Below are 24,266 nucleotides of genomic sequence, written 5' to 3'. Positions count from 1 at the left end.
CGGCCACTTTGGAGGTACCAGCGACATAGGTCCAGTCCACGGCGTATATCTCGACAACCAAAGGGAGTTTGGAGTGAAACAATTTTAAAGGACTATACACTCAAGAGAGGAGTCCATCCCAATTGGATTTCCAGAACAACTTACCGGACCAAGGAGTTATGGATTTTACAAACTGGAGTTCTCCAGCCCATCCATCTGTGAGTACCCGACTTTTGAAGGAGTAAGCCCAATGAAGAAGCGGCTGAACCCAAAGCCAATCATAGGATTCAAGAGGAGTCTCTCATCTTTTCAGGAAGCCCAATATCAGGAGAAATGGCCACGGATTATGAAGTTATGCCCAATTTGCCAGAACCGGTCCAACCAGTTCTACACTTGCCTCAATTGGAAGCTAACCGGTTCAATCAGCTTCAAACCAGACATTGGCGTCCAGGAGATCATTTCAACCAATCAGGAGGTATTGAAGAAGTCCTTAGCTACACCAGAGCCCAGGAGATCAGCTGGTTCAATGAAGAGTCACTTAAATCAAACCGGAGCTAATTTATGGCAAGATTGGACAATCTTTCGGTTTGATCATTTCCAAGCTATTCCAATCCGAACCAGAAGACATCAGGAGTAAACCAAGACGTCCAGGAGACATTAATAGGAGTCCAAGAAGAGTTCTACAAGTCTATGCCATGCACCAGCCCCATTGGATCAGGAGGATCCTCATTTACACCATTTTGCCTTATTTGGGAGAAAACCGACATTAATGTCCAACAGCTCTTTTCTCCTCAGACCAGGCACGACATCAGCACTTTACCAGCATCCAAGAAGGTCCCAAGAAATGCTCTCTTATCCCCTCAAACCGTCCAGGTTTCAAGCAAAGACACATCTCTTACTTGGAGCCAAAATCCCACAAAAGGCTCCAACGGCTAGTTTTTCAATTTATTGCTTTTGTCTTTGGATTTGTTTCCTTTCTTTCTTCTTAGACCTTTATCACCATTGTATCTGAGCATTATATATAGCTCATACACGTCCATTGTAGAAAGCAACCCTTGAATTTTATGAATGAATATGCAGTTTTTCTAGTTTTCTCAAAACTATTATCTAAGTCTTTTGAGTGTTGTGAGAAGCAGCTCTTGAGCAACCTGACTTATCAAAGCCTCCTTTCACAGAGCTTTTGTGGCGTCCTCAAACCCCCCTCATTTCCATCTACTGATTTGCCTTGAGAGAGACTTCAGTCCAGCAAGCAAATCCCATATCTATCCATCTTCCATCCATTGATCTTGTTGAGAGAGACTTCAGTCCAACAACAAAGATCCCATCTCCATCAATCTATCCCTTTTCTATTTGTTTTTATTCATATTATCATTCTGATTCATATTCATATTTGCTTATGTTTGCATCATAAACTTATAAAACTCATAAAAAGGTTCACTCTTTGTTTCAGGTACCAATCCGAACTATTGGACTAAACCTCAGTTCCATATTTCCGGAAGGCCTGACCCTGTGCCCACAACAAGAAGGTAGATAGATTTCCTCCCAGAATTTCACTAATGAACCAAGCAACCCAGATTGAACCCGAGCTCTTGAAAAGCAACCAGATCAGTTTGATTGTGCACTCTTTGTTCCAGGCTCTAAGATCCCTGCAGCCTAGGCCCCCTTCATCTTTAGATAATGTTATAGTTTCCCAAGCAACCTTAGCGGAGTGGCTGCCCTCAGTAGAACCATGCCACAAGAAAGCACTGCATGGAGTTTATCTTGTTGATGCACTCCTTTGGTAAGATGAAAGTAGAGGTCCAGAAATTAGTGATTCCATTAATGACCTTATTAAGCAGAATCAACCTCCCTGCGTAAGACAAACTTCTGGTACTACATGAATTTACTTTCCCTTTGATGAGCTGGATCAACGGTAGACAGTGATGCATCGATAGCTTTTGGGATAATAGAGGGATACCAAGATAACGCACCGGTAGAGAGGCGACAGTGAGATGGCAGGTTTGAGCAATCAGATCAACCTGGTCCTGAGGGATGCCAAACGAAACAAAAGATGTCTTCTGAAGACTAACTTTGAGACCAGAGTGAGCTGCAAATTCAGCAAGGATAGAGAGAATGGCCTGAACAAAGCTTAGCTTTCCATCCGTGAAGATCAGAAGATCATCAGCAAAGCAAAGATGAGTAAGCTTTGTGGAGGAGCACTTAGCGTGGAAGCCAAACCTGCCTTCGTCAGCTCCTTTATTGAGCATGTGAGAGAGGCAATTCATTGTGATGACGAAGAGGTACGGAGATAAAGGGTCACCTTGGCGGAGACCACACCTGCCTTTGAAGAAACCTTGTACTGTTCCGTTGTAGCCAATAGTATATGAAGGGGTACAGACACAAGCTCGTAACCAGTGTAAGTAGATAGGCGGAATCTCCAAAGTAGATAGACAGATGAAAAGAAAATCTCAGTTGAGGGTGTCGAAAGCTTTCGCTATGTCAACCTTCAACGTGATCCATGGAGGCCCTGCTGGCTTGTGATATCCCTCAACGAGCTCAGTAGCAAGAATAGTGTTCTCAATCAATAGCCGTCCTTGAACAAAAGCAGTCTGGTTTGAGAGTATAAGCTCAGAAAGAATAGGTTTCAGCTTAGAGACTAGGATCTTTGATATCACTTTATAGATTGTTGAACAGCAGAAAATTGGCCGGTAATCAGTTATAGCTGACACACCCGGGTGCTTGGGAACAAGAGATAGGATGGTTGAGTTGACAACAGCCGGAAGAAAACCTGTAGTGAAGAAACAAGAGACAAAACTCAAAACTTCTTCACCAATAATGGACAAAGAGGTCTTAAAGAAACCAGAAGTTAGGCCGTCAGGCCCCGGAGTTTTATTAGGATTGAGTCTGAAAATTGTTTTGGTAATTGTTCAAGGTGTAGGCAGGGAGGACAGAATAGAGCGATGATGAGCTGAGCAGCGGAAGTCCAGGATAGCTGCGAACCAAAGGGGAGTGGAGATCGTGAGAGGCAGGATATCAGGGGCCAATATGCTTTTGAAGTGGCTGACTGCAAGCTCTCCAATAGCTATCAGGTCAAGGAGGAGCACAGACGGAAGGAGAAAGGATCTAATGGAATTTACAGCAGTTCTTACTTTCCATATGCGATGGAAATAAGAGGTATTAAGATCCCCTTCTCTCAACCAATTGATCCTTGACTTTTGACGAAAATAAGCTTCTTCAATGGCCCTTAGAAACTCCCACTTGTCATGTAATTCTTTTTCCTTTTGAAAGAGCGCAGGAGTAGGATCTTGCAATGCTTGAGCCTGCACAAGTTGAAGCAAACTATTAGCTATAACCACTCTCTCTTGAATTTTAGAAAATTTTTGATTATTAAGTTTTTTCAACACTCTTTTTATTTGTTTCAGTTTCCAGCATAGCTCTCCAAGAGTAGTAGTTTTGCTGCCGGCCTGAATCCAGAAGTCCTCCACAGTGGATAAAAACTTGGGATGCTTGGTGAGGTAGTTGAAAAACTTAAAGGGTTTAGTACCGGCTAAGGGAAGGGGAACGGCTAGATCGAGTATACAGGGAGCATGGTCTGAGATGTTAGGAGGGAGGAAAAAAGCGGAGCTGTGTAGGTAAAGGGAAATCCAAGGCTGGTTTACTAAGAGGCGATCAAGTTTTTTAGCTATAGGTGAGGAGGGCATTTATTCGACCAGGTATTTAACTCTCCTTGGTACCTCAGATCAAAAAGACCCGTCTGGAGGAGGCAGTCCGCAAAATCCACCATCGGAGAAGTCAGTCTGTCAACTGATGGAGAAGAGTGCTCAGAATAGTGGAGAATTTGGTTAAAATCACCACCAACCACCCAAGGATGGGAATCAAGAGACAGAGACTGATGGATTGCAATGATGTCCATCCAAAGGTCATCTGAGACACCATTTGTCCATCTGAAGCGAAGATTTATCATAGAGTTCGGCGAAAATAGTATTTCTGCACTCTTCCAAAATTATTAGTTTTTTTTCACATGCAATCCATTTTTATCAACATTTGTTAGTCATTTATTGCCACTTCTTAATTTTTTTTAATCTTTAGATTAATGTATACAAGAACTTGTTCGTGCTATGAAGGTATATATATTTTTAACATGGTTTTGACCTTATCATTTCACTAATTACACAGACGCACATTTGGCATCTCTTTCGGTCTACTTTTGGTTAGAAAGATACACCAAGTTTTATGGTCATTTTCTGTCTTTTTCACATATGTGTTTTCCCGAAGTATTTAGATCATCTTTAAGAATACACTTCGTTGTTTTGGGACCTCGTGGTCGAATGATAAGTAGAGGAATTTGGGATATTATCAGATTCGATTTATATGCTATATAAACTAAGTAATATTTCTCTTGAACACCTACATGGATATAAATTATAAACCATAAGTGTATACACAGAAAAATGATTTATTGCATTTTTATTTAAAGATTGGTCTGAACTCTTTCATAGATTTGGAATACCTATTAAAAATGCACTAGACAAGTTTTAAGATAAACTAGAGTTGGAATTCGCGCGCCCGCGCGGTTGTTCTTTTCCGGAAATTTATAAACTAGAAGGTGTATCTTTTTAAACTAAATGGCATTACGAATGATATATTTTTGTGATGGTTCAAAATGGTAATACTTAATGGATCAAAATGGTATATGGATCATGATTTATTTCTCTTTCATAGTAAGTAACACATTTGACAATAAAAAGTCAAAGTGACCCCATCGCCTAATTTATTTGGGTCTAACCTTATCCCTTAATTATTAACTTAAAAGGGACCATATTCCTAACTCACTCGTCATTTTTAGTAATAAGTTCGATAACAGCAACAAAATCGTGCAGGGAAGCCAAGCCACTTCTCTAGAAAACAACAAAAAAATGACGACACTCTCTAATTCAACTAAGATATTTCCTTTTCTGAAGATCGTGGTCTGGTCTCGTTTCTGCTATCCAGCAGATTTCTGAAAAAAAGCAAAAGGGTTGACGGCCAATGATAGTACTTTTAATTATTTCACCTCCTATTCCTTGATATTTATGTCTCATCTACTTGAAAATTTCATCACTAAATTAAAACACAAAAAAACAAAAACACGTTGCGACCGTCAATTTATTAGGATTTCCCTACGTCGGATTCGTATCTGGCACTTGGTTTTAATTATTTTCAATCTCCTATTCTTTGATATTTATGTCTCAACTCAAAAACACGTTGCTTCTGTCAATTTATTAGGTTCAAAATAAAGAAGGTATGAAAGGATGTTTGAGATGGTGGTAAACTGTAGAACAACTAGTATTTAAGCGAGTCTTGTTTCATCACCATTTCATCAATACAAGTTTATACTCTCTAAGTACATTTTGTGACCAAACAAGTAATCAGTCTTAAGATGGAAGGCAAAACTGTGATTTTAAGTGTGCTCATAATGAGTTTTGTCATGGCCCATAATCAAGTCGAAGCAAAGGTTTGTTGCCCGACCAAGGAGGCCAAATTGGCGTTTTATCAATGCTATCTTAGTGGAATGAGGGTGACTTGTGCAAAAAAATGTGGATGCATAATCGCTGGTGAGACATGTCCTCCGGGATATCCATATGGCACTCCGGGATATCCATATGGCACTTTCGGAAACTCTGGTAATTTAGTTTCTTTTTTTAGTGGTAGTTGTATTAAGTTATATCTTTTACAAGTTTGATCAAGATGTTGATGCAAGTTGCATGGCTTTTTATGTTTGACTCAAGGCGATATTGTCAACGAATACTGCAAGTTGGGTTGTGCATCCTCTGTGTGCGGTGCCTTAACCACTCTCCAGGACTCCGGTAAATTGCAAAAGCTCATTATTATTAAAATATAAGATTGTTGGAATAAGAGAATAGTATATTAATTCCAATATATTGTTTCGTTGAACTAGATGCAAGTGAAATTGTGAATGGAGCGGTTGAACAATGCACCAACGCGTGTGCTAATTTCTGCACCAAGGGCTCAGCTAATTCAGTTGAAACTGCCTAAGAAGCATATCCAAGATCGATCTATGTTTGTCTTGTTGTTGTTCTCCCTGTTTTCAATAATTGTCGTGTATGTGAAAAAATGCTAGACATGTGCCATTTCCTGGTTTTCTATGTTATGTAGAAGGTCATCGATCCCTAGATTGTTATCCCTTCTACTTGCTATGTATCTAAATAAAGAATAATGTTTCCTTCTCAACTATCATCAAAACAAACTCTTTGATTAAATCAGTAATACTATACATTCTTTACCAGATAAAACAGCTTCTTTTGATTCATATATAATCTTTGAAATATGTACTTTGATTTCTCTAAGCTTCCAGTTGTTCTACAACTATTTTGTAGATATCTTAGACGATAAGTGTTTATAGTTGAAGATAAGAAACTGCAGCTTATCGCTGAGAAAGAAACCAAAGGAGCTGTTTACTCTCTCAATGCCTTCAACTGAAAGCTACTTTCTGCTATCAATCAGAAGATTCAGTTATACAAGTGGACGCTGCGTGATGATGGCACTTGTGAGTTACAGTCTGAATGTGGATATCATGGACACATCCGAGCTCTCTATGTACAGACTCGTGGAGACTTTGTCGTTGTTGGTGATCTCATGAAATCAATCTCCTTGCTGATCTATAAGGTATGCAGCTCTCTTGTGCTTAAAACCAATAGCTTTGGATGTCCGCGGTTTGAGATAATCTACCTTGGTGCTGAGAATAACTTCAATCTGCCAACAGTGAAGAAGAACAGTGAAGGTGCTACTGATGACGAGCGAGGGAGGTTAGAGGTAGTTGGGGAGTATTACTTAGGGGAATTTGTGTACAGATTCTGCCATGGATCACTAGTAATGAGCTACCTGATTCAGAGATTGGTCAGATCCCAACTGTTATCTTTGGTACAGTCAATAGAGTGATTGGAGTGATAGCTTCACTGCCTCAAGAACAGTATGTTTTCTTGGAGAAACTGCACTCGAGTTTGAGGAAAGTGATTAAAGGAGTTGGAGGATTGAGCCATGAGCAATGGAGTTCGTTTTATAACGAGAAGAGAACCATGGAAGCGAGAAGTTTCTTGGATGGGGAGTTGTTTGAATCGTTTCTTGATCTGAGTAGGAACAAGATGGAGGAGGTGTCTAAATCCATGAACGTTCAAGTGGAGTTGTGTATGACAGTTGAAGAGCTCACTAGGTTTCACCAAAACCCTTATCAAAATCTATGCCATAAGCTCCGTTTATGCTTTCTTGAGTTAAAAGTTGAGAAGTTATGTAATCAGTATAAAGTTCGGTCTTATTCATTATGACTTCAAGGTCTCTTTATATAACAGTCATAAGGTCCTAATCATTAAAGCCCTCATCAAATCAATGCCATAAGCTTTTGAAGTTTGGTTGAGTTGTTGTCTTTGTAATAACTTGGCTCAAGCGTCGTATGTCTTGATCAAACCAACTCTCTTTGTAGTCCTTGAAAGGGGTGGGGATATCGGTTTGGTTTGGGTTCGGTTTGGTTTGGTTAATTTGGGTTTTATAAAACTCAACCCAACTAAAACCAAAGTAGCTTTGGTTTGGATTCGGTCTGGGTTTAGTTTGGTTCAGTTTGGTTCGGTTTGGTTTAGATTTAGTTCGATTTGGTTTAGATTTAGTTCGATTTGGTTTTGATTTAGTTCGGTTTATTTTATTATGGTTTAGTTTGATTCGGTATAGTTTGGATATGTAAATTATAAAAGATAAAGTGAGAATATAATTTTTGCTAGTTAGAAAATTCATTACTAAAAGTCAGAAACAATGTATCCAAAAACTAAAAATACCAAACAATAACTTTGTTACATAATTTTACTTTTAGACAATGGATATTGGAGAAGAACGAGACAAGACGGCTACGATTTAGATGCTTATAGTTTTTAGGTTTTGTTTTGAGTACAATCTTTAGGAATTATGATTAGAAAATATATATAATAGTATTATTTGAATCATACTTAGAATCTTTTAAAAATATATGGAAGTTAATAAGAAATGGAAAACAAAACTTCAACTAAAATTTACAATATGTTAATATATATATATATATATATATTTATAGATAAAACTATGATGGATTATCGGTTTGGTTTGGTTTGATTCAGTTTAAATCCACACCAAACCAAACCAAACCATTCGGGTTGAAACATGAACCAATTGGGTTATATAAAGAACACAGTTTGGTTTGGGTCGGTTTAATTTTGGTTGGATCGGTTCGGTTCGGTTCGGGTATTTTGTCCACCCCTAGTCTTTGGATGGAAACACAAAAAATTGTGAATCACTATGTCAAAGTATAATTTATCAATTAGCTTAGTTAAAATTTTGTATGTACTCTCTTATATAATATTCTCCTAGGTCTGGACATTTACCGGACCCGGGAAACTAAACCAAAATCTACCCGTAAATATATGTGTTATTTGGGTCACAGTCCATGGTAAAGTACATATTTGATTGTTTTAGACCCGCGGATCCCTGTTCGAGTGCGGATCCTACCCGAAAGTCGATCGGTATCCGAAGTATCTGAAATGTTTTATGATATTAGATATATTTGAGTATTTTAGATATATTTTAGGTATTACAGATACTTGTAAAGTTTTTGGTTCGTATTTTCGATTTAGTTTCGGGTTTCAGGCAAAATTCAATATCTAAACAATATTTTGGGTATTTTTTTGGTTTTTCGGATCAGATTTCAGACAAAAGTTTGGGTTTTGGGTATTTGAATATTTTTGGTATTTATTTGGGTTTTCAAGTTTTTTGTGTTTTGATATTTTTCTAGGTTTTCGGATACTTCGAGTTTTTCTGGTCTTAAATACCCAAATCAATCCAGTCCGTTACATATCCAAAAACTATAGGTGGATATATCTTTCTATTCCTTCACACTGCACATGTTTTGTTATTATATAATCTTGTTGTTGATTTGTTAATCCGCAGAACTGCGTGTTCGGAACTTCTAAAAGTCTTAAAGAGTGGCGGATCTAGAATCTTTTAGAGTCGGGGGCACATATTCTACAAATATAATATGTTTTCAATAAAAATGTTATATATTTAATTCACAATACTGCATTAAAAATAATTTTATAAAATATATATACATTATCAACAAAATTCTAAAACTACTAGATTTATCCAATTAATTACATTTTAAAATATTTATTTTCAAACAAAAAGTATATAAATATAATTTAAATTCTAAGGTGACAAAATATTCAAATCTATTTTTATGGCATCGATTTGCTTGCTGGTATGTTTAAACCTAGGAAAAGAAGACTAATAGAGAAAAAGGAAAAAATCAATCCACACTAAAGCTGATATCATTTAGTGTCAGAAATAATTTTTTAATAAAGACCGACCCACGTAAAAGAAAAGAAAGTTTGCTCAATCATGGGAACCACATAAAAGGGAAAAAGAGAAACAACAGAAACTTTGACGGAGGATTGAACAAGGTAAAGAAACTCTAACGGAGCTACACTAAACCACTACGCCACCTAACGACAACTAGTAAGCCTAAACAAAAAATTATATATTTAGTAGGGGGCATGTGACCCCGTACCTTACAACGTGCGTCCGCCCCTGGTCTTAAATTTATCGTCGGATTAGTTTTTATTCTTTATATGATTTTCTTCAGATGATGAGTTGTTATATTTTTAGTGCTCATGTTTTCTTAATCGACATGGGTTCTTGTTTAGTAATAGAGTTTATATAGTTTAATGATTCTTTTTTTTAATATCAATTCATTCATTTTTCTTGCTTTTCTTTTTAAAGATGTTAGATTTCCATCCGCGCTTTTGGAGCATGGATTTGATTTTTATTAAAAAAAAATTGGTATTTAAGTATTACTTGTTGAATTTTGATCTATATATTTATGCTAAAATATATATTAAGTGTTTTTATATCCGACCCGGATTTACGATTGAATCGATAAACCTAATGATCTATATATAATCGGATTAAATTTTAATTAAAAATCCACTAACTAAAAATCTGATAAACCCGATAAAAATCTAAAAAAACTTTATCATTAACCCCTGTTCTAAAACGCGACCGCAGAGACCGTATAATCGGCGGTTAAACGTAAATCTGTAAGCTACCGTGGCGCTTTGACCCAATTCGCCCAAAAACTCGAGTTCTTCACAAAAAGTTTGATTTTTCTAAAATTTAAGCTTAAAATCATAAGTATCGTTGTGAATCTATCATAACTAAGCATAAACATCAGAAAATCCGTGAAAAGGTGGAAGAATCGTGAAAAAAAAAGTTGAAAACGCAGAAATTAGGGTTCTTGTACGACAGATAAAAGGAAGAAGATGATGGCATTTTGGTAAATTTGTATTCATTAAAGAAAAATTAGAAAAAAAAAACAAAACACTCGGTTGAACCCGCGTCCTCTGCATAAAACACAGGCACTCGAACCAATAGACTAACGTAACTTCTTTGTATGACAACACATTTACTAATATATACGATAAGCACATAAAATTAAGGGAAAATTTGGATAAATACATCTATATGAGATTTTATTTTGAAAACTACACTTTTATTTATTTTTTTTTTGAAAACTATACTTCTATTTATGTAAAATTACTGAATTATCCTATATGAACAAATATAATTATCCTAAAGATTTTTTGATGTAAATAATACTCCTAAATCGGTGTAATATCTTATTATACTATTTTTACATTTATTTGGATTAAAAAAAACCTTTTTACTTCTTCTTTTCCGTATCATCTCTTTCCTCTCTATCCTTTTTTAGGTCTCCATTTACGTGTATCATCATCATCTTCTTCATCTAGTTCTCCATTTTTGTATTGTTTATATATGTTTGTGTTCTTTTTTCACCAATATTTTTGGTGTAATTTAATTTTGTATATTCTCGCCATCTAATATCACAACATCGTCTCTTTAATTTGTCCAGCCAACATCTAGAACCGCAGTAGTTTCATCACATGATTTCTTATCATATTAAGATTGTTATTACATCTATTGAAAGAAAGACCTGAATAAACTTTCTATAGCTTTTTGATTTTCTTTTGATTCAGAAGACATCAAAAGCAATATTCTTTACAGTACCGACGATCTATATATGTGTCACATGAGTGATGGATCTTCTAAGCAACTTTCCAAAGCATGTTTAGAATGCTCAACGCATTGAATTTAGACCCTGGAAATTTAGACTAGTTTGCTCATCATATACATAAACACCAACTGAACGTCAACCCGCGAACAATAAGTTGGGATACATTTCCTTTGAAATTGAAAGAATGAAGTAAATAAGCATATAAATCCAAGAAACTTTGCACCAGTTCTAAAATCCACATACATTGATGTTGCTCTGGTAGAATTTTGTTTTATCCGACTATAATATAGATCTACGAGGATACATGAAATCCGGAAAATTGTATTTTCATAAATATAAACAATAATCACTACTAGAAAAACTGTGGTTAGCTACAAATTAGCCACAAAAAATAATTTGTTGCTGTTTTTTCGCCACAAATTGCTACAAAATAGCCACACTTTTTAAAAAGTTATAATTCGTAGCTAATCAGTGGATTTTTGTGGCAAAATAGCTACTAAATATAATTTGTGGATATTTGAAGAAAATGAGCTACAAATAACTACAAAGTAAATTGTGGAAATCCTAACCCACCATTAGCCACAACACAATCGTGGAAATATATAGTCACAACATATTTTGTGGCTATTCGAAGAAAAAGTAACCCCTAAATATACCCTAAATCATAAGTTTAAAAATTTTCAATTATAAATTTAAATCTTAAATCCAAAACTTTTTAAAATATATGATAATTAATATATCAAAATAAAATTCAACACTTATAGTTAACAAATTTTTAATAAATAAATTTATATCACACTTTGATTTGAACCCCAAACATATCTCAAACAATAACTATATTATCAAACATAAATCTTTATTTTAAAATAAACTTTAAATCTTAAATCTCACACAAAAAACAGAAATATGGTTTTTCTTGAATGAGTTATCAAAACACATATTGATAGATTATATATGTTTGTACAAAATAGATCAATGTTTCTTAGATAACATATAACAAGGTAGTGTTTGTGATATAGCTAAAACTATGATCTAACTCTCATTAAAAAGTTTATAAGTTTATAAAAAAGTTTAAATCATAACTCAAAATTTTGACCTCAAACTCTTTCATAAATCTCAAACTCTAAACTACACAAGTTTATGGCTTAAACATTAAACTACATTAAATAAAAACATACAGATGTTATAACTTCCAAATCCAAAATTTTGAAACTGTAAACCTTAGCCCTAAACCCTGACTATAACATAAATCCAACTATTAAACTTTTAAATCATAAAACTAAAATATAGTGTTAAGTAGTAAAGTAAAGAGTATTGTATCATATAATTGAATTCAAAGTAGTTATACATATATAATTAAATGTGCATAAAGTAAAGTACCAAAACTATTAGCTTTTTTATTGGCTAATATCATATTGCAAGGATTGGCAATCTCCACCATTGATTATAGCGTTTGATTATATTAGTTTAATAATGATCCAAATCTGCGCCCTTTCTCCTAATTGGCTAATACATGACTCCCAAAATTGCCATCTCAGCCATTAATTTCATTTTAATCTAAGGGTCAAAACTTTTTTGGTTTTCTCTACTCTCTCCGACATTTTCTTTCTCCTTTCTCCTCATTCATTTCTTCTGCAAACAGAAGATATCTCTCATTCAATTGTTTCTTTCTCTTCCTTTCTCAAACACAAATGCACGAGTGAAGATTGATTAATTTATACAAACAATTGTATTTAACTCCAGCAATCCAACGTATTCTGAAGTTGTTCAACAATCTAAGTACAGATTGGTTGGAGAATCCAGTCAAACATACGTCTCAAGAACTGGATTCTGGCGGAGAAGAGATGCCATATGCGGCGGAGGAATTGAGATCCAGGCGAGTCATCAATGGACTTGGCGCTGTTGCCTGAAGGTAAGACCAAGCGGCTTGCTTAACCTCTCTGTCTTTGTTTACTTTTTTCTTTGTCTTTATCTAAGGTCAAATACGGCTGCTGTAGTTTAATTTTTTTTCTCAGGTTGAAGAATCAAAGAACGGGAAGCAGAAGGTGGAACAGGAAGAAGAAGAAAAGACGGCGTGACATAGTGTGATGGTGTACGAGCGCGACGCCGCGCTTGGTAAAACGGAGCAACACGACGGCTCTTCAGCTCCAGCCATACACTTCCTCGTGGCGGCGCAAGAGGCTATCCAAGACATAGGTTTAGGTTATTTTGTAAACCAGTTTGTAAACCAGATATCATTTGTAAACCAATTTAAATTTGTAAACCATAAATACTATTGTTATAAAATAAAATAATTTGTTTTGTCTAGATATATTGGTGATATATATTACAAAATTGTATTATAAAAAATAGTTTAAAATGTATTATATCATAAATTAATATACAGATATTTATTAAAAATTATTTTATAAAGAATTGCATAGCTACAACTTATTATGGTTAATATAGCCACAAATATTTTTCTCACTATTCTTGGCAATTAGCCACAAATAAAGTTGTGACTTATTGTGACTAATACAGCTGCAAATACATCCTGTTGCTATTTGTAGAAACTAGCTACGAAAATATGTTGTAGCTAAGTCGTAGAAGAGCCACTACAAATAGCCACAAGTGAACGATAGCCACAAGCTTATACTCAACGAAATTTGTTTGTGGCAATTTGTAGCTATCTGTTAAATAGCCACAAATTTTTAACAAAAGCCACAAATAATATCGTAGCTATATTGCAATTTTCTTGTAGTGAATAACAGTAATTTTGAATTTGTATTTTAGTTGTTAGAGTACGTATCTTTTTGTTCAAATTTGGATAAAAATGTCTTACCATTTTTCAAAAAGTGTAGTTTTCAAAACTTAAAAATATAAGTATATTTTTCAAATTTTAAATTAAAAATGGGATATTTCTCAAATTGTCCCTAAAATTAATCCCGATTAATCTCCGCTTAATCTTCGATTTTTTCACAACTCGCTAGGTTCGGGGTTACCGCACAGATAGCGCGTAGCGAGTTTCCAAACAGGGTCATTAACATGTGACTTAATCCTGATTGATCCATTAAAAACCCAAAGAAAACTGATAATATTTTTAAAACCATTTTATATACTTTTAAATTGTACATCAAGAAATGAAAAATATATTGGATTTCTAACTTTTTGTACTTTATTGAATTTTTTTACTATTCGAAAAATAAACAAAATGATATTTTAAATAAACAAAATTTATTTATACGACAACATTGGTTTGTTTTTGTTACTTATAAGACTTAGTTTCTCTTTTCTATTCACTTATTACCTTTTCCTGTGTGTTTAAGGTGCATGAATTTCAGTACTAGAAGAAACAAGGAAGCAAAGCACTTAAATATTTTCCAACCAGGAGATGTCTGAGTTGGAACGTACGAAACTGCGCATACCAGAAACCAGTGTTCAGCGACACCCCTCAAGCTTCGATCAACACTACTCCAAAACTAGTATACTCTTCGATCGAGCAACACCCGGCGTGAAAACATGGATCCGATTGTGCTCGTTGCTGATGCACAAGGAGTCATACGAGACCAAGAGGGTTTTGCGTGTAATGAGGCTGGGCAGAGGCTTGATGATGCTGGGAATGCTGAAGTTGTTCATGAGAAATGTTTAGGAATACCTTCTAACCATTTTACAAATGCTTGCTAAAATTGTAAACTAAATACTATAAAGGTCAACACAAGAGAATCATAAAGTAAACTACAAATAAGGCCATGAATAAAATCACAAACCTACTAAAGAGAGAGCAATGTAAAAGATCAAGACATCGTGAATGAGCTCATAGTGTTAACTGATCACAGGAAAGCAACAAATAGGAAACAATTCATTTTCTAACCACAACTCTCACCTATTTTACCCTAGATTTCATCAACAGAATTTACTAATTTATCATAATCTGAAAAGTTAATCTGATTTCAAATTTATCTATACTAATGACTAATTCACCATACAGCTCAGTTTAAGATACTATGATCTAACAAATGCTAACCTTAATTGTATTGTGTTCTTAACAAAAAAAAAGGTTAGAACTTTAGAGTAATAAGCTATTGAACAAAACAACACATAAAGGTTTAGGAATGGTATCATATCAACTAATCTAACCGTATGACACAATCAGGCTCAATAAAAATATCTGAATCTGGGAAAAATAAAGCATTGATCAGAGAAGAAATAGGAACAACAAAAATTGCTTACCCAAAAGCAAGGTCATGAACTAGTCTTCTTCCGTAAAGCAAATTTATATGTCAATGTAGCTTCATGTAATTCTTTCTTTTTGGCTCCTATGTGATTTATATGTTTGATTCAAACAATAAAACAAGCTTATATTTATGATCCAAACAAAAACAGCCCGAAATCATTGATTTAAAAACCCTAAGTAAAACTGAGATTTTTCTTCATAAAACATTGACAATAACGACTGAAACATACTGACTCACAGCTCGTTTCATCAAATGTGAGAACGGAATTTCATTCGTCGCCAGCAGGCCCGGCTTTGGCCACAAACCTTCGATACGGTCGAATGTGGCCTATTATTTTTGCAAAATTTTAAGGCCTAGTTTTCTCTGTTACTTATTAATATATCAATGTTTTTATGTGCATGTTCTCTATAAGCTAAGAAAGTGGTGGGACATCATAAATTACAAAGACAATGAAATTTTATTTTTTCTTTGTGTTATTAAATATGAGTGAATTAAAAGGAAAATATTTATGACAAAAAATAAAATAACTGATTTAGAATAATTATCTTCTAGGTTTACTTAGCCTCTTTCACTCATAAAAGTTAGAAGAGCAAATATTGAATAAAATTTGTTTGATTGGCTTGTGTTCTTTTATCAGGTACCAAAACCTCAAATTTTGATTTTAGTTTTTAGCTTTCTTCTTGATTTCCTGTCATCAACATCATAGATAAAAAAAGTCACAATAATCAATATTTAAGAAAAAAATGCAATAATATCTATATTTAAGAACTGATTATTTTTATTAGTTTTAAAGATATTTTTCTATTATAAACTTGAGTTTTTATCGATATATTTTTTACATATTATTTTGAGGGTCTCAGTTTTGTATTTCGTATTGGACCATGAAAATCTCAGGACCGGCACTGGTCGCCAGAAATGACTTCAATAACTAGTCGCCGGAGATGACTTCAAGTTTTTTTTATCTTAAAAATGTTTCATCATTACTTTAACAATAAATATTTGTATATTGATGTTTTAATTATAATTTATATATATATATATATATTATTTAAAAAAAAATCGTAGGTCTAGTGGTGACAACACGACGAGGCAACGCCTTTCCACACCACGAGTTAGAAATGGTACAGCGAGCACTTCCCGTGCTTCGGCATCTTCCCAGGAGCAAAATTATGTTCCAGTGGTTCCTCCTCCAGTTGATCCACTTGAGCCAGGTATCATGGATTTTTCTCAATCAAACCGACACACTACATGGTTAGTTTTTGTTGTTTATTTTGTTTTGTTTCATTGTATTTTATAACTTAATTCTTTGTTTTTTGTAGGTTCAACAAGTCGAACAACGGTATTAGCAAGAGCACTTAAAGGATGATTTACTCCATGCCAACTATGTGCCACTTTTGCTAAAACTTTTATATTTTTAATTAATGCAAGAAAATGTTCAAAAAAAAACAAAAACTATGGATATCCATTCCAGCCTATAGCAAGTTCCCAGACCCCTCCCCGAACGAAAATTGTGATTCCATCAATTGCAGTATTTCTTTTATTTTCTTAAAAAGTTTTTTGGGTTAATTTTTTTTCTATCATGTTTTTATTAATTGTGTGTTTTTCTTTTTTTCACCAAGAATTTAATTGGGAATCTGATCATACGGAAACAGTCCGTATAGCCTTCTACGAAAAGGCCATGAACACTTATGAGAAGTAGATTTATGAGTGGAAGCAGTTGTGGCATAGGGGAAAGATACCAAAATCAATTAACGAGACGATTTGGTTCGAATTGCAGGAGCATTGGTCTAAACATAAGTCTAAAAATATGTCAGCCATAGAGTTGGTGGCTGACATATGGACCGTCAAAGCAACCTTGGCTGGAAAGGTCCTTTTGTCCAAACTTGGGTGCATGCAGATATCTTATCTCGAAGATTAACTCGTAAGTTATATAGTTTACTTTTTTGGTTTATTTATTTATTTATTTATTTATTTATTTATTAATCTTCTTTTAAGATTGAAACAAATGAAATAAATCTCGTCGATTATCTCAATAATGCAAGGGACGTACATGCGTACACCACCAACTAGAAATTGGCAAAATTCAATAACCTGTTATGAAGGATTTCATACAGTTGGTGGGAACCCAGGTGGAACAAATCCGTGCTTCCCAGATCATCTCTTCGACTTCCAACAATAAACAAAATGGTGGAAGAGATCAAGTTTTAGATTTTTAACTTAAGGGAAGTTCTCCAAATAGACTATTTTTAAATTTTAGTCACAAAAAGAGATCCTAAGGTAAAAAAATGACCAAAATATTTCATTTAATAGGAGAAAAGATTCGTATACCGTAGATATATAAATACAAAAAAAAATTAAACAATAAATAAAATAATTTTTTTATAGTTTCAGATTATATTTTTTCAAATTCGAATTTTTTAATAGTTTTTTTTCTTTTTTTTTTACTTTTCAAATTTATTTTTCAAATTTTGTTTTTGAAATTCGAAAATACTTTTGAATCTATTTTAAAAATTTTCATTTTAAAAATTTTCATATTTCTTTTTTATTTTATATAATTTTAAACCTCAATCCTAAATCCACACTCCTTAACCCTAAACTCTAAGATTTAGATTAGTTAACTAAAGTGTATAAGTGTATATTTACCTCTTTTATGAAATATTTTGGGTATTTTGATCTTTAGAATCTATATTTGCGACAACAAAAAATTTTATTGCTATCGTATAGGATATATCTCTTAATTTAATTAATATTTTAGTTAAGTTATTTAACCTTTTTCACGCTGCTACAAAAAAATAAAGGTCATTTGTTTGGGTTGGGTAGCCGAACCTCCTCTTGTCCTTCTTCTTCACAATCGCCATATGCTGATCATGTGTTATCGAACAGTTAAAGAACAAGAATGAGCGGATTGAAGCTTTGGAGACACAAAACTACAATTCTTGATGAAATGGTGGAAAAGAAATCTAAAGGGGCGATCAAAGAGTTGTTGAGGCGGTAAGTCAGAGGATGAACCAGGAGATGTGGATAAGATGAAGCGGTTGTTTCTTGCTTAGTGTTAGTTTTTCTTTTAATTTAAAAACTTTTAAATGTTTTTTTCATTTTGTAAAACATTATTATATATTTTTGTATTTATATAATATATGTTTTCAATTTTAGGTTTTAATATATATTAATTAATATTTTAAAATTATCTGTGGTAGTTAATAAATTAATTAAATAAATAAATTTAAAGCAGTTCTTACAAAAGAATTGACTGATATGTTCCAAAGAATTGAGTCAACGGAATTTTCCTACAGATTTAATTTCATCGGAAAGTTTTGGCACCGAACATTCTGATGATTTCTGTGTTGTTGGAAGTAATTTCTGATGACATATCGTCCGTATTTTATATATTTGTATTAGTTATAAATGATGTAAATAAATTTTGCATCATTTAAATAAATGATATTTAAATGATTCTGAAAATGGTGATGAAAATAATAAAAGATGATACTAACATTTACATCAGTCTTTTTAAGCGAGTTAGATATTCATCAATTAAAATAAACTAGATCTTGACCCGTGCGACCGCACGGGTATTTATTTTCTGTTTTTAGTTTTTTTGTATTAAATGATGTATTTGTAATATTTGATAATAAATTTATATCGAAAACTAATTTTTGCAGTTATAACAAAAATTAAAATTAAAATTTTAATAAAATATTCTTATATAAATTCAGTTATCCTAATTAAAATAGTATAGGTGTATGTGTAAGATATATAACAAACAAAGTTTTTAAATGATAAGTATGAAAATACACAATATGGTTAGTATGCTATTAAACATGATACGTTACTTATAAAATTTGTAAGAATAAATAATTGTTAGACTTTTAACAAATTTGTGACATATAAAAATTAAGATTATAATTTGTAAGAAAATGAAATGTAATATAATATATATTTGATCTAACTGCTAATTCATTATAAATGGGCTTACGTGTTCAATAATTTTCAAATTGAATTTTGACAATTAGTTTTCATAATTACTGTAGACTAATGAGAAAATCAATGGAAAATAATTTTTTGAAAATAAATAAAGTGATTCAGTTTCTATATCTTGTAGTAGAGATGGACGTTCGGATATTCATTCGGATTAGATTTAGGTCTCTTTGGATTTTAGATTTTTGGGGTGAAAGGTTTTAGCCTCATTCGGTATTTATAATTTCGGTTCATATTCTGGTTCGGATAACTCATTTGAATTGTTTAAAAAATATTAAAATTCTTAAAATATAAAAGTAAAAATTTATATAACAAATAAATTTGAATAATGTATGGCAAAAACTTAAACTTAACATAAAAATTGTTTTGGTTCGAATATTAAAAGATAGTGATCTCCTACCATATCATATGCGATTTTTATTATCATTAAATGTGGTAAATTTAGAATTAGGAAATGTATTTATTAAACTGAAAAGACAGCATTAATAAAATTATAAATAATTTCGAAATTGATTTAATAGAGAAAGAAAATTAAATTTTATATTAGGACAACACATTAACTCAACTGAAAAAGACAACATTAAAATATGTAACTTAATTTATATTAGAACAACACATTAACTCAACTGGAAAAGACAAGCATTAAATTAGGTAGTTTAATTTAATTCTCAGTGGCATTTAGGCGTAAATACTATGCAACTTGTAGGGTTAATTCATATGTGTACTTCTGTTTTAATAAAGTAGATGATTTAAATATTTATATATTTATAATACTAAAACGAAATCAATGTCAAAATTCAAATAATTTAAATAATTTTATTATTTATATTACATCTGACGATGAAAGAGAAAACACAAAATTTGAAGAGAAACTCAAAACAAAGCAAGAACAACAAGTAATAAGATGAACCCAGAGAGAAAAGATTTATAAAAAAAGCTAAATAGAATTAGCCATGAGAAATTCTTCAAAATTCTTCTTCATTTTCTTCTCGTTCTCTATGTCTCTCTTTTCATCATCAATCTTCAACAAAACTGTTTCCTTCAACCTTGATTTCCTGACACTTCTACTTTTCCTTTTAGATTTCAGTTTCCATCGTCTCTTCTTATATTTCCAGACGTTCTTGATCCTAAAGAAAATATCATTTTACCATAAACATAAAGACTTAAAAATTTGTGATATTCAGAAAAAATGAAAATAAGAAGAGGAAGAAGCAATACTTTTAAAAAAACATCTGGTCAGATTTATCTGATGCATACCTTAATAATCATTGAAATTCTGCATACGAAGAAACAGAATTCATCATCATGACTTATAAAAATTGTTTGATTTGAGAGAGAGAGAGGAACCCATAAATGTTAATCACGAAAGCAAAGAAGATGATGTGTTTGTGGTGAACGGTTAGGGCATCTCCAATGAAACTCTATAATCTCCTCTATATTTTACACAAAAATGGAGTAACTCTATTATAGAGTTGGATTTACTCCAATAATTCACTCTATAATAGAGTTACTCTATAAATAGAGTAAATTTGATTTTCACTCTATTTGGAGTGGGAAAACAACATAATTCTATAATAGAGTTACTCTATTTTAGTGTAAAATATAGAGGAGATTATAGAGTGCCACTGGAGATGGTCTTAGGGATACAATTATATCACAGCTATAAAGAAAAAATTAAAGCCATAAAAATCGTAACCACTTCTCGTAATCTCTGGTGTTTTAAATTTCTCTGAAAATGCAGTAACATAAATTAGCATCAGTTTCAATCGATGTAAATTTTGTATCATGCCTAATAAGTGATGTTAACCAAAAATAATAAATGCATCAATTACTTAGCTGATATAAATGGATATAATTATATCCGTTTGTTTAAAATGATACAAATTCAAAGAAATCATATCAATTTTATGAAACTGATGTTAAATTAATTAATAACAACAACAATTATTATAGCTGATTTAGAATTATAATTATTTGTTTCATTTAAGAATAAGTAAGGTAAAATAGTATCTCTTATTTTTTTGATGTAAATTAAGTGATACAATTCACTCTTTTTTTTTGTAGTGTATATGTCTGTTGGAATCTATTGAAAAATCGTCAGAATCGATCTTGTGCCTATACGGAGTCGCGAACCTAAACACACGAGAGACAATACTGTGAGAGAGAGTTAGATAGATCGGAGAGTACAGAGAGAGATCATACGAGCTAGATACTTCTACAGAAAGAAACAAAAAACACGTTCTTTGGACCACTGCCTCATCTGTTCTGTTCAGTTACATGGGTACACGCATTCTTTCCTGTCAATTTTTTTTAGGGTAGGTAGAGCATGCATGTGATAAAGGCGTGAAAGGATGCTTATTGTGGTAACTATAGAGCAACTAGTATTTAAAGGAGTCTTGTTTTATCACCATTTCACCATTACAAGTTTAAGTGCTCTCTCTACGTACCAAATAAGTAATCAGTCTAAAGATGGAAGGCAAAAATGTGATTTTAAGTGTGCTCATAATGAGTCTTGTCATGGCGCAGAATCAAGTCGAAGGAAAGAGTTGTTGCCCGGGCACCACTGCCAGAAACGCATATAATATATGCCGTCTTACTGGATCCTCTAGGAAAACTTGTGCAAAAATCAGTGGATGCAAAATCGTTTCTGGGACAACATGTCCCCAGGGATATCTACATGAAATTATCGAAAACTCTGGTAATTTAATTTCTTTTTTTTGTGGTGGTTTTATTAAGTTATATCTTTTACAAGCTGGATCAAGATTTTGATGCAAGTTGCATGAATTTTTATGTTTGTCTCAAGGTGATGCTGTCAATGAATACTGCAAGTTGGGGTGTGCATCCTCTGTGTGTGGTGGCTTAACCACTCTCCAGGACTCCGGTAGAGAAAAAGCTCATTATTATCACAGTTGTTAAATTGTTAGAATAAGAGAATTATCCATTAATACTGTTATTGTTTCGGTGAATTAGATGCAAGTGAAATTGTGAATGGAGCGGTTGCACAATGCACCGACACATGTGCTTATTTCTGCACCAAGGGCTCAGCTAAAGCAGTTGAAACGGCCTAACAAGCATATCGTGAAAGCAGTTGAAACGGCCTAACAAGCATATCCACGATCTATGTGTTGTTGTTCTCCATGTTTTTAATAATTGTCGTGTATGTGATAAAATGCTAGACTCTTATACAATTTCCTGGTAGTCTATCTGACGTAGAAGGTCTTCATCGATCCCTAGATTGTCTATCCCTTCTACTTGCTATATCTAAATAAAGAATAATGTTTCCTTCTCGAATATTATCAAAATAATCTCTTGTTTTACCTCGTGACAACAACAAATGCCAACGTAGCAACACCGTTAGGACTTACAAAATCTCAAATTATGCATAAAGGAAATTCTAAGCATATAAATATAATATCTTGTATGAACCATTCAGGATGCCATTCATACGTAATGGAGAACAGTTCGTTCAAGTGATGGCTTAGATTTAAAAGTAATAATATACTGTTACGCATATTATGTAATGTCTATTATGGAATATCATAAAGAAAATAGCTTTCACCACCTTTATAAAAAATGCAAAAAATCATCTTCAAATTCGAAGTATTTTTGTTCTGATTTCATTGTCAACAGAATAACACACACACCAATTCATTCAGTTATTTTCTTTACTTACAACATATTATTAGTGTGAAACTCTACCTACAGATTAAAACCCTAATGGTCAAGAAAAATAAAACATTGTTTTTTTTCTTTGTAAACGGTGTATACAGCCACTCTCCGTCTTGGTCATCATCATACCTTTAATCTTTAATTTTTTTCTCAGCTACAGTTTTTGTTGAACGTATTCATATTTATTGTTAAATCAATCGCACAATTTGAACATCGCTTTATAGTTGTTGATACTTGATCATTTGCTTCAAACAAGGTGGATATTTCTTTCTATTCCATTCACATTGCACATGTTTTATTATTACTATATAATCTCGTTGTTGATTTGTTAATCGATAGAACTGCGTGTTCGGAACTTCTAAAAGTTTTAAATTTATCGTTGGATTAGTTTTTGTTCTTTATATGATTTTCTTAAGATGATGAGTTGTTATATTTTTAGTGCTCATCCGTTTTAAAAGAAACTTTGGGTTTCATGGACCGATATAATTTCGTTATTTCATATTCAATATCTTTTTAAAAAAATACAAAATATTGGCAAGTTATATTATACTTTCGAAATTAAAATATAAAAATAAATAAAAACTAAAAGTAGTTGCAAACAAAAACATGTTTTTTAAAAAAAAATATTTTTAATACCGTCAGCAAAACTTTAAACCCTAAATCTTAAATCCTAAACTCTTGGATAAACCCTAAATATTTAGGTAAACTTTAAACCCTTGGATAAATCCTAAATCCTAGAGTTTATGATTTATCCAAAAGTTTATGATTTATCCATTGATTTAGGGTTTAGTATTAAGTGTTTAAGGTACAATGTTTTATTGACTGTGTTTTAGTCAAGGGTTTAAGGTTTACCAAGGGTTTAGAGTCAGAATTTAGGGTTTAATGTTTTGTTGATGATATTTTTTTTTAAATCTATTTTTTGCAACTACTATTATTTTTTTATTTTTATTTTTATTTTAAAATCATAATAAAACTTGAGATATTATGTTTCATTTTTTAAAAGATACCGAATATGAAAAAACAAATTTTTATTGGTTGGTGGACCTACATGTTCATCTTAGGATGAACCCAAGAATTACTCTTATTTTAAAAAATTGGTGAAATTCAAGAACCTATGAAGGATATCATACAGTTGCAGTTGGAACCCAGGGGGAACAAATCTGTGCTTCCCAGATCATCTCTTCGACTTCCAACAATAAACAAAATGGTGGAAGAGATAAATTTTTAGATTTTTAATTTAAGGGCAGTTCTCCAAAATAGATTATGTTCAAGTTTTACTCAAAAAAAAAGATCATAGGGCAGAAAATATCCAAAATGTTTCATTTAATATGAGAAAAGAC

General features: G+C 32.8%; 3 protein-coding genes and 2 long non-coding RNA genes across 5 annotated transcripts; 4 read left to right on the top strand and 1 right to left on the bottom strand.

Annotated features, from left to right (window-relative positions):
- The first annotated feature begins 5,311 nt into the window (after positions 1–5,311).
- Positions 5,312–6,184, top strand: LOC108845970 (thionin-like). The gene is made up of 3 exons (XM_018619174.2): positions 5,312–5,621; positions 5,727–5,804; positions 5,897–6,184. The coding sequence occupies exons 1-3, from the start codon at positions 5,378–5,380 to the stop codon at positions 5,992–5,994; spliced, it is 420 nt and encodes a 139-aa protein (XP_018474676.1). The 5' UTR covers positions 5,312–5,377; the 3' UTR covers positions 5,995–6,184.
- Positions 6,185–6,496: 312 nt separating this feature from the next.
- LOC108844839 (DNA damage-binding protein 1a-like) lies at positions 6,497–7,280 on the top strand. Its single transcript, XM_057005986.1, has 3 exons — positions 6,497–6,555; positions 6,657–6,771; positions 6,810–7,280. The coding sequence occupies exons 1-3, from the start codon at positions 6,497–6,499 to the stop codon at positions 7,278–7,280; spliced, it is 645 nt and encodes a 214-aa protein (XP_056861966.1).
- A 5,298-nt stretch (positions 7,281–12,578) lies between these two features.
- Positions 12,579–13,374, top strand: LOC108846144 (uncharacterized). The gene is made up of 2 exons (XR_001948602.2): positions 12,579–12,977; positions 13,081–13,374. It is a non-coding gene; the product is annotated as an uncharacterized LOC108846144 (long non-coding RNA).
- A 6,875-nt stretch (positions 13,375–20,249) lies between these two features.
- On the bottom strand, positions 20,250–20,680 carry LOC130509710 (uncharacterized). Its single transcript, XR_008943696.1, has 2 exons — positions 20,476–20,680; positions 20,250–20,384 (listed from the first exon to the last, which is right to left on the bottom strand). It is a non-coding gene; the product is annotated as an uncharacterized LOC130509710 (long non-coding RNA).
- Positions 20,681–21,663: 983 nt separating this feature from the next.
- On the top strand, positions 21,664–22,542 carry LOC108833063 (thionin-like). The gene is made up of 3 exons (XM_018606515.2): positions 21,664–21,955; positions 22,061–22,138; positions 22,228–22,542. The coding sequence occupies exons 1-3, from the start codon at positions 21,727–21,729 to the stop codon at positions 22,323–22,325; spliced, it is 405 nt and encodes a 134-aa protein (XP_018462017.2). The 5' UTR covers positions 21,664–21,726; the 3' UTR covers positions 22,326–22,542.
- The last annotated feature ends 1,724 nt before the right edge of the window (positions 22,543–24,266 follow it).

Source organism: Raphanus sativus, chromosome 3 (assembly GCF_000801105.2).
Source record: "Raphanus sativus cultivar WK10039 chromosome 3, ASM80110v3, whole genome shotgun sequence".
Lineage (NCBI taxonomy): Eukaryota > Viridiplantae > Streptophyta > Magnoliopsida > Brassicales > Brassicaceae > Raphanus > Raphanus sativus.
The sequence above is the reverse complement of the archived record's forward strand: the minus strand, read 5'-3'. Positions and strand labels throughout refer to the sequence as shown.

Coding starts and splice junctions, on each gene's coding strand:
- LOC108845970 (XM_018619174.2), top strand. CDS start 5,378: ATGGAAGGCAAAACTGTGATTTTAAGTGTGCTCATAATGAGTTTTGTC. Junction 5,622..5,726: donor TGGCACTTTCGGAAACTCTG/GTAATTTAGTTT, acceptor GTTTGACTCAAG/GCGATATTGTCAACGAATAC. Junction 5,805..5,896: donor AACCACTCTCCAGGACTCCG/GTAAATTGCAAA, acceptor TCGTTGAACTAG/ATGCAAGTGAAATTGTGAAT.
- LOC108844839 (XM_057005986.1), top strand. CDS start 6,497: ATGGCACTTGTGAGTTACAGTCTGAATGTGGATATCATGGACACATCC. Junction 6,556..6,656: donor GACACATCCGAGCTCTCTAT/GTACAGACTCGT, acceptor TAAAACCAATAG/CTTTGGATGTCCGCGGTTTG. Junction 6,772..6,809: donor ACGAGCGAGGGAGGTTAGAG/GTAGTTGGGGAG, acceptor ATTTGTGTACAG/ATTCTGCCATGGATCACTAG.
- LOC108833063 (XM_018606515.2), top strand. CDS start 21,727: ATGGAAGGCAAAAATGTGATTTTAAGTGTGCTCATAATGAGTCTTGTC. Junction 21,956..22,060: donor TGAAATTATCGAAAACTCTG/GTAATTTAATTT, acceptor GTTTGTCTCAAG/GTGATGCTGTCAATGAATAC. Junction 22,139..22,227: donor AACCACTCTCCAGGACTCCG/GTAGAGAAAAAG, acceptor TCGGTGAATTAG/ATGCAAGTGAAATTGTGAAT.